Below are 9,635 nucleotides of genomic sequence, written 5' to 3' on the forward strand. Positions count from 1 at the left end.
CATCCTACAAAAAAACCCCAAAACAAAACCCACCCTTCACTTGTTTGGAGCAGCTCTGGTTTCTCCCAGAGCACAGCTGAGTTAGTGATGCTGCCAGATTTCCCTTTTTTTTTGCATGTTTTCCAGGAAAAACGGGCTTGCAGCAGGGCTATGACCCGAGGGGCTCTGGGCTGTTTGTGTTAGGGCCTGGCTGGCTGCCCTTCTTCTTCTCTGTGACACTCCCAGGCCTCCCACAGAGCTTTTCTGTGTCCCCTCAGCTGCAGCTCCAGCGGGGAGAGGAGGGAACCGAGAGCCAGGAGGGCAAAGCAGAACAAAGCCCGACACAATCGGTCGTTTCTGTGCCAGGAACGTGGTTTTGTAGAAACCAGCTCACAAGCTCTAAATGACTGGGTTGGCAACAGCTGGGAGGTTGGTTTGACCCTGGAAAAGAAGAGGGAAATAGATATGGGGATGTGTTTTCCAGCTGGCCCAGGTCCATGAAGAGGCAGCGTGAGGGTAATTCTCAGCTCCGTGTTCTGCTTCTTCCCTTCCCTTCTCCCTCCCATCTTTTTCCTCTCTCAGCCACCTTTCTTCTTCTCTGCCTTTCCTCTCTCAGCCACCTTTCTTCTTCTCTGCCTTTCCTCTCTCAGCCACCTTTCTTTTTCTCTGCCTTTCCCCCTTTTTCTCTGCCTTTCCCCCTTTTTCCCTGCCTTTCCCCATTTTCTCACATGGGTGATAAAGGATGGCCATTTCAAATCGTGATAAAACCCCACCAAGAGCCAAGAGGTAGAAATTGCTCCCCTACTACGGCTGGAAAAATGTCCAAAATGCTGCCAGAAAAAAAGCTCTACCTCTTCTTCCTTGTTTATAAACCGGTGTGTGATCACCAGACTCCCTGTGAACAGAAGATCCTGATCATCCCTCTGTGCTGACAGAGCCATTCCCTGGGTTTTATCCAGGGTGGGCTGTTATTCCTCACAGTGCTTTGAAACTTAAAGAGACAAAAAGACGCCTTCAAGGATCTCTTCAGAGCAATAATGATTGGAAGCCTGAACATGTCAAAAGGCTCATCTTTTACAGGTTTCCTTAGGTGAGTTGAATGTCTGGGGACGCTTTGGATTCAAGCAGGCTTAGGAAATCAATAGGAGTTCAGCACCTGACTTATCCAGGCTCTCTCAAAAATCCCGAGGGGAAGCTCAGCCGCAAAACACGAATCTTTGAGAGCAGAAATTATCCCACTTTTATTTCAGCCAACAAAGCCATCACGGGGAGCTTTTCCCAACCCATCACAGTCCAAGTGCAAAGATGTAGGTGACACTGGCCAGGACAGCCAGAGACATCACTCCAAAGCTGCTTTTCTTGCTGTTGGCTCCATTCACGTTGCACAAGGGTTTCTCACAGCAAGAAACCCTCTGAGAGCTTTGTTGCTGACTTGCTGCTGGACACGTCGGAGAGCACATCTTGGAGATGATGTATTTGGGCTTGTTGGGCTCTAACGGAGAAGAGAAGGGGGGAAATAAAGGAAGAGTAGGATGTAAAAATCATTGTTAAGTTGCTTTCATGGCTAAATCGGTGCTGGGGAATAAAAGAAGGGCAGGCACTAATGCTCAAGGCAAATTTCGTGGAATGAATCATAGAATCATGGAATGGTTTGGGTTGGAAGGGACCTTAAGGATCATCTAATTCCAACTCCCCTGCCATGGGCAGGGACACCTTCCACTAGACCAGGTTGCTCAGAATAACATCTAACACTTCCAGGGATGGGACAGCCACAATGTCACAGAATCCTAGGACTGTTAAGGTTGGAAAAGAACTTTAAGATTATCAAGTCCAACCATGACTTGGTCCTCTGCTCAGGACCAGCATCAATCTGGCCACGTCCACCCTGCGTGCCCACCAACAGGATGCTGGTCTTCCCTGGGCTCCAGGTCTCTTCTGTTCCTGGAGGAATTATCACCTGTGGGTGCCTTTCAGTTCAAGCTCCCTGAAGTGATGCCCAAGCTGGGTCACTTCCCACCAGGATGGTTTTCCTACAGCACAAAAACAGGGGGAATGTTCTGCATGACCTTAGGTTTGGGCTGAGAGCACCTGGAGGTCTTTGAGGGCACAGACCTGAAGGATTGTTCATGGCACAAGGAGTCAGCCATGGAGTTTTTTGCCCCAAAAACCTCTAAAGACAACTCTAAGAGTGAAAAATGCACATGAACTCGACCCCCAGGCTTGAGTTCACTCCCTGGTGCTGCTCAACGTGTCTCCAGCACTTCCCACCTCCCGGCAGCAACATCGACACTGAGTGACTGCAAAAGGGAGGCACAAGGTCCATGTCTCCTAAAAGCTGGTGATCAGGGCCTATTGTTTCAATGACTGGGATGAAAGCCCATTCCTGGGGCTGCTCCTCTCCAGAACAAACAAGGTGCTTCTCAGGAACGTACTCGTTCTGACGTCCTTCCTCACGGTCACGCAGTATTTGTCCTCCTCGGAGCACATGGAAATGGTCAAACAGTCCTTGTTGGACTCCTGCTCTTGGCAGGTGTAGCACATGAATGCATAAGCTGGGAAAAAAAAAGCAAAACAGAGAAAGCACATTACATGGTTTGAGAACCACAAAAGCTGCTGCCCAGAGATCTCCGTTTTCCTTGCTGATGAATGTTTGTGTGTGGGTGACCGCTGATTTCTTTATCCCTTGACCCGTGGCAGTTGTGCTAAATCCTTCTCTGTCTCTTGTGTCTCAGGCTGAGGAGTGTTATTGATCTGTTTGCAATCTCTGGGAGCAGGAGATGTGAGTGGAATTTGAGGATTTGGGGGCTTTTATGCTAGCGATTATTGCCGAGCAATAAATAGCGTCTCCATCCTGACGGCTCTGCCACGTGAGTTGCCAGTTCCTGCCCAGTGGTTTCTCCTGGGCAACACCAGGCAGGGCTTGGCAGGGAGAATTTAAGGGTGTCTGGGGTGTTTGGAGGAGGTGGACAATGCCCAGTGTCCTGCTTGTCTTTCCTGGCTCAAACACTGCTGTCACATCTCCTTTTTTGTAGTCGGACATCACTCACTGACCTGGCCTAACCTCAGTTCTAAGAAGTCTGGGGAGAGCTGCCAAATGCTCTACCAAGGTCCTGTTGTAGTGTAAAACAGAGAATAAATGGAAAAGTCTTAACCAAAAGTCTGGTTGAAGTGGTAAAGGGAGATTTGGTGAGATAATTCATATCTGCAACTCTGGTAGAGGATTCATGTCAATGAGTGACTCACGTCAACTCGCAGCGATGAGTTGTCTTTCCTGTCAACAATTTACACACTTGCCCTCAAAGCCAGAATGGGGTAGGACAGACCTCTGGAAGGTAAAGAAAAAGAGGAAAAAGAGCAAAGACACTGTCTGGGTGAGAGAACACACCGAAGTGTCAGCTGGGCAGATGGTTTGAAGGATTTTATGGTGGCGGTCGAGTTCTGGGCTCACGAAATCGCCCAGAGTGAAGTGTGTGGTTTTGTGGGAAGGAGACAGGATGAGCTCCTTTAAAAACACGGATAGTTTTTGAAGGGAAGCAAACAGAGCACCACACGAGTTGGTGCTAAGTCTGGGGGCAGTCTGTGAGCATGGCAAGGGCAGAAAGCAAGCAGAGGACACGTTCCTGGGAGAGTAGCTTTGCCCGATAAGAAGTTGGCGGCGAGAACGTGGAAGGACAACAAAGGTCAGACCATTAAATGAGAAGTTTGTGATGGAAGGGAAGGAAAAAGTCCTCAATTGTTGATCCTGTGAGGGTCAGAACAATGTTTATCTTTTTTGCTTTGGTTGGCACTAAAAGTTGAATTTTCATGGGCAGAGTAGAGGACATTCAGTGAGATTTTGCCAAAGTTTTGGCACAGTCTTGAGTGATGTTTTAAGCAAGACCAGGAAAGAAAAGGCGGTGAAAATGCCTCAGAATGGGTGCAAAGCCAGGCATGGAAACTCTCTCACAGGGTAGTTCATGATGATTAGTGGTCAAACCAACTGGAGCAATGCAGCTCCAGAGCTCTGCTGTGGGCTCAGGTCTGTCCAGCATCATCCCTGGCGACAGAAGGGATGGGATGGAGGATGAACATCATGTTTTCAGATGGTGCCAAGGACAACAAAGGTGAGAAGACACTGTGGGTAGAGTTCTGTAAGTGCTGGAAGCAGAGCCAAGGAATCTTGGGCAGCATCCAAAGCAGTGTGGGCAGCAGGGCAAGGGAGGGGATTCTGCCCCTCCAACCCCCTCTAAGGTGAGACCCCTCCTGCAGAGCTTCCTCCAGCCCTGGGGAACAGCACAGGAAGGACATGGAGCTGCTGGAGAGAGTCCAGAGGAGGCACCAGGACGATCAGAGGGATGGAGCAGCTCTGCTGGGAGGAAAGGCTGGGAGAGGTGGGTTTGTTCAGCCTGGAGAAGTAAAGGTTTCAGGGTGACCTGATTGTGACCTTCCTGCACCTGAAGGAGCTACAAGAAACATGGAGAAACAAGTGACAGGACAAGGGGGAATGGCTTCAAAATAAGAATAGGTTTAGATTGGATATTAGGAAGAAATTCTTTACTGTGAGGGTGGGGAGGCCTTGGCACAGGATGCCCAGGGAAGCTGTGGCTGCCCCATCCCTGGAAGTGTCCAAGGTCAGGTTGGGAAGGACTTGGAGCAACCTGGTCTGGGGGAAAGTGTCCCAGCCCATGGCAGGGGCATTGGAATGAGATGATCTTTAAGGTCCCTTCCAACTCAGGTCGTTCTGTGATTCTGTGACTCTATGATCCCATAATTCCAAGATTCTATGATCCCAACTGATTTTGACAGATGGATGTAATAAAAGAGCAGAGAAAAAAAGGCAACAAACAGTGAATGAAGTTCAACAAAGACAAATAAATCACACTTGGATAAAAATTAGACACTTGAACGTCGGATGACGAACGAGTGGTTCGGCGACGATCAAGAACCGCAGTGCAAACAGCAGGAGTCAACAGTGTCACATTCCAGGGATGGAAGGGAACACAGGCACAATGTCATGTGCAAGATATGCAAAGTGGCCTTTCCACCCTGGCAAAGGCTCAGCTGGAACACCAGCCACCAAACCCGGTGCCCAAATCTGTCTGCGGCACTTCAGAAACTATGCAGGGCATTTGGAGAGAGGGAGGAGAGGGAGGAGAAAGGGTCTGACTGGAGTTTTGGAAATGTGACCTCGTGGAAAAGGGTGGAAGCCTTTAGAGTGTTTATTAGAAATGAGAATATGTTGAGGAAAGGCACAATAACCACCTTCCTGCAAGGAAAAAGGAGGCAGCGGAGGAGAAAATAATAAACTGGTTTATACGTCCTGTGGTGAAAACACAGGAGATCTGCACAAAAAGGGATGCTAAGGGATATTAAGATTCCTAAAAGTCTGAGCAATTCCAGGCCATGAAATCTTCCTTGCTGGAAACTTTCAAAGATACTTTAAACAAACATCTGCCTGGTCTTGTCCAACAGCAAGGACTTGATGATCTTGGAGGTCTTTTCCAACCTTAAGGATTCTGTGATTCTGTGGGAAGGATTGTGACCTTTTAAGATTTCTTCTGGATACAGTTTAACTGTAACAGTGAGTTTATAATGGAAAAGGCAACAGACCCTCTTTGGTGGGCTGAAAGATCGACAGTTTTGACCAAAAGTTGGTTATTGGGATCTTGGATGGGACCCCAGAGAAGTATCAAACAAGTTACCTCCAGGTTTTCTGTTGTCCCTCTTTTAGGCCGGAAAGCTGCAACCTCTTATTCTCGATCTACACTGGGCTAGAAAGGTGTAAAAGCCTGTCCTTAAATCCATTTGGAATCTGATGACAATATAAAACATCATCAACCCTACACCAGTAAGGAATCCCCCCAGGAACGTGTGCTTCCAGAGCCCGGCATCCCTGAGCTTTCCGTTTTATCCTGGCTCACACTGAGGATGTTGCTTTGAAAATTACCCTCTTCTGTTCATTCTGCTGTTTCATTCAGGAATTAGGGGCACAAAATCCTTTCTTTTTTTTAATAATAAATAGTCCTTTTCCCACCCCAAAACTGGCCAGAGCTCCCGCTCTTCCAGGAGCGCTTCAAAACCATCCATCCCAAAAACGTGGGAGTGAGGGGGTTGATGCATCAGAGAGCAGGAATTAATGAGGTGCCTCTTTCTCAAGGCCTGCTAGATATGTATCGTGGTTTCTGGGAAACCATCAGGTGTGGGGCAGATATTGGCAATCTGGTCATTATTCCTACGTGCCAAGAGCAATGGAGCAACACATGGAACAGTCCCAGAAGGAGGAGGTGCATTCCCAGCACCTCAGACTTCCCTTTGGGAGAAGGATGCCTTTAACATGACACGGGCACAGAGAAGTTCTTTCAGCTCTGCCTCTGATTTAATCTATAAAATTCCCAGTGTTGCACTTCCTAGGGTGGAAGACACTTGGCAAACCACGTGGATCACCACAGTGGAGGAAGCAGCAGTAGAGAAAAGTCTCTAAAAGTACCCAAAAAACAGTATTCATTTAAAAAATTACAGGTTTTTAGGCTCTCTGGCACTTCCAGCTTGCAGCTTTTGGGAAGATCCCATAGACCACTGAGTGGATTTAACCTGGCATCCAAAGAAGATTAATTTATCAAGACCTTATTTCTGCATCGTTGGAGCACAGAAGGTGCTCAAATCAATCGAGGTGCCAAAGGACATTGGCGACAACAAAACTGGGGACAACCCTCTAAATTTTTTGCCACCTGAAAAGTTTGCCCTCCCCTTCTCCCTGCCCCTGATCTTAGCCAGAAGCAGCAGCTGAGGCTCACCTTGTTGCACACACAGGACAGCAGCCAGCAGGGTGACGAGAGGAGTCCTCATCTCCAGCAGATGCTCCCAGCTGCACTGGGAAGGTGTTTGGAGGGCAGGTTTTATACCTCTGCAACAGCAGTTTTACAGGTTCCCACAGGTGGACACAGACTCAGCCCACGGGCGGGGGATGTTTCACGTGGGAGTTTTCCAGGCTGGAGCTCTCGGAACCTTTTAAGAGTTCTTCCGGATGCAGTTTAACTGTAACAGCGAATTTATAGCTGGAAAAGGCAACAGACCCTCTTTGGTGGGCTGAAAGATCGACAGTTTTGATCAAAAGTTGGTTATTGGGATCTTGGATGGGACCCCAGATGCGTGAGAGGGATCAAACAAGTTACCTCCATGTTTTCTGTTGTCCCTCTTTTAGGCCAGAAAGCTGCAACCTCTTATTCTTGATTTACACCGGGCTAGAAAGGTGTAAAAGCCTGTCCTTAAATCCGTTTGGAATGTGATGCCAATATGTGATGGTTTAAACGTCCTGTGGTGAAAACATGGGAGATCTGTACAAAAAGGGATGCTAAGGGATATTAAGATTAAATTCCTAAAAGTCTGAGCAATTCCAGGCTGCGGCACCTCAGGGGGGGAAAAACCCTTTTGGTGACACATTTCTTGCCCTTCTGGTCTTGGGAGCAATGGGAAATTGGGATCTGCTCTTTTCTCCTCAGAGTTTCTCACTTTGCTCGCTGCTCTGATGCAGCAACAGAGCCTGGAGGCACAGGGATACAGTCCTAGCCATGACTTTTTCCAAGCCCTTTGGATAGTGATGGATCAGGGTTTGTACCGTTCCTTTCCCTTAATTATTCACCAGCACCGGCCTCAGGCTCTCAGCTGGCTTACCTCAAATAAAATCAGTATGTTTTACAGCACCTCAAATAAAATCAGTGTGTTTTACAGCACATTAAATTAGCTAATGGTTAGTTAAACAGAAGATTTGCCTCCAATTTCCATGTCACTCTTCATTCCTTTATCAATTCCCCTCCCGTTAATCCCTCTTCTCTCTCTCGTAATCCTCAAATACCCCGGGCGCTTGTTATTTAATCAAGTCTGGCTCCTCTTCCAAGGATCCTTCAGAGGAGCTGATTTTCTCCAACAGAAAGCCAACAGCTTCTCGAAATTATGAAACCACAAATTGGCTCCCTGGAGTTGCAGCTCTGCTCTCAAAGAGCCATCTCTCAAACTGTCTCTTTTTCAATCTCTCTCCTCTCCAATCAACCCTTTTCTTTTATTCCTCTGTGTTGCTCCTCTCCTCTGAATTTCTTAAAATCTGTTTCTGACAGTCTGGGAAAGAGGACCCTGATACAACATGCATCATGAGTTGCCATCCCAACAGAGCTTCTTCCAAAATAAAATCACTCCTGGACAGCAGGCAGAGCAGAAAGTGCGAAAGAAAATATTGTCAAACCCTCCTTTTTTGGGCAATTATGGAATAACTTCAGAAATTCCCTGGATGCAGCCACCAGGAGGGTATTTTTATCCATCTCTAATATGAATCATCCCAACACTGGATGATTTCCTTATCCATGTGAGTGTCTGAGTCCTGATCTGCTCCCGGAATGGCATCATCAGGGGGTGAATTCCAGGGTTGTTCAAGCCTGATGTCAAACTGGACATTCCCACTCTGGGGTTTGAAGGCTGGTGAGGTCAACAAGGACTTGGTGATGATCAAATCCAGCCTCGTGCTCCTCAGAGGGCAACTTTATAACCGAGGGTGTCATAAACAGGTTTCCTTCTTAATTAGTGGGTGTGGCTTCTTGATGGGATTTTGCAATGAGGGTACAAGGAAGAAACCATTTCCCCCTTATTTTTGGTCCTGTTTTATCCCACAGACTCATGCTGGCTTTCAGAGAATCATAGGCTGGGTTGGTTTGGAAGGGACTTTCAAGATCATCTCATCTACCTCCCACTAGACCAGGTTACTCTAAGGTCTGTCCAAGCTGGCCTTGAAATGTCTTTTTGAGTTTCCCAACATCCATTTTATTCCTGCATGATCTTTCCTGCAATAGGATCGAGTTAGATTTGAAGGAGTGGTGATGTTAAAACTCCCCCAGTGCATCCAAGGGGAGAAATTTGGGTTGGAAATGAGCTTTTCTGTGTCAAGAATTTATCTGGGGGCCGTTTCCAGGACATTAATGTCTTCCTTGGTGTCCTAACACTGAGATATTCCCTCTTCCCGGTGTCTGGAGAGTGGGAAGAGAGATTTCTTTCTCAAAGAGGACTGATTATGAATCACAAAAGCATCACTGAAGGATCTAGAAAGGATCTTGCAGGCACACCAGGGCCACCAAGTGAGGAGCAAGATTGAGGAAGACTGGAAACAATAAAAACCCCAAGGATTCTGACTCACCTCTGTAGAGTCATCTCATCTCATCCATTTGGGAAAATTAAAATGGACCTCAAATTGGAGCCATGAGCTGGCAATGGACTTTAAATTGGAGCCATCACTTGGCTGTGTGACAGCAGAGCAGCAGCAAATTTTGGAGAAGGGTTGCTTTTGTTCCTTTCCATGGCTTCCAGAAGCTTTTTTTAGGCCTTGCTTTGATCTTTTGCATCCATCTCATCTCCTGCTTTGTCATTGAGTTGCCAGGTGTTGGTTGTATCTATGCAGATAAATGGGGAAAAGGGGGAGAAATTTCATGTTGTGAGGGGAAAGACACCGGAATTATTCAAGGAGAGCAGAAGGCAGCACAGATCCTTCAAAACCAACCGTGATAAAACCCCCAGTGAAGGAGAGGAAGGGCCAAAGTTAAAGCACTTCCTAATTTAGTCAGAGCAAGGCCTCCTTGGTTGATCCAAATCTTGACTTGGAGCCCTGAAAACTGAGCTCTTATGTAATCCACAGGGAG

General features: G+C 47.3%; 1 protein-coding gene across 1 annotated transcript; it reads right to left on the reverse strand.

Moving 5' to 3' along the window:
* Positions 1 to 1,265: 1,265 nt before the first annotated feature.
* LOC127463002 (lymphocyte antigen 6E-like) lies at positions 1,266 to 6,809 on the reverse strand. Its single transcript, XM_051771969.1, has 3 exons — positions 6,753 to 6,809; positions 2,412 to 2,531; positions 1,266 to 1,471 (listed from the first exon to the last, which is right to left on the reverse strand). The coding sequence occupies exons 1-3, from the start codon at positions 6,802 to 6,804 to the stop codon at positions 1,266 to 1,268; spliced, it is 378 nt and encodes a 125-aa protein (XP_051627929.1). The 5' UTR covers positions 6,805 to 6,809.
* Positions 6,810 to 9,635: the final 2,826 nt, after the last annotated feature.

The sequence above is a fragment of the Manacus candei genome, unplaced genomic scaffold (genome assembly GCF_025592945.1).
Source record: "Manacus candei isolate 608988 ecotype Guabito, Panama unplaced genomic scaffold, ASM2559294v1 h1tg000148l, whole genome shotgun sequence".
NCBI lineage: Eukaryota > Metazoa > Chordata > Aves > Passeriformes > Pipridae > Manacus > Manacus candei.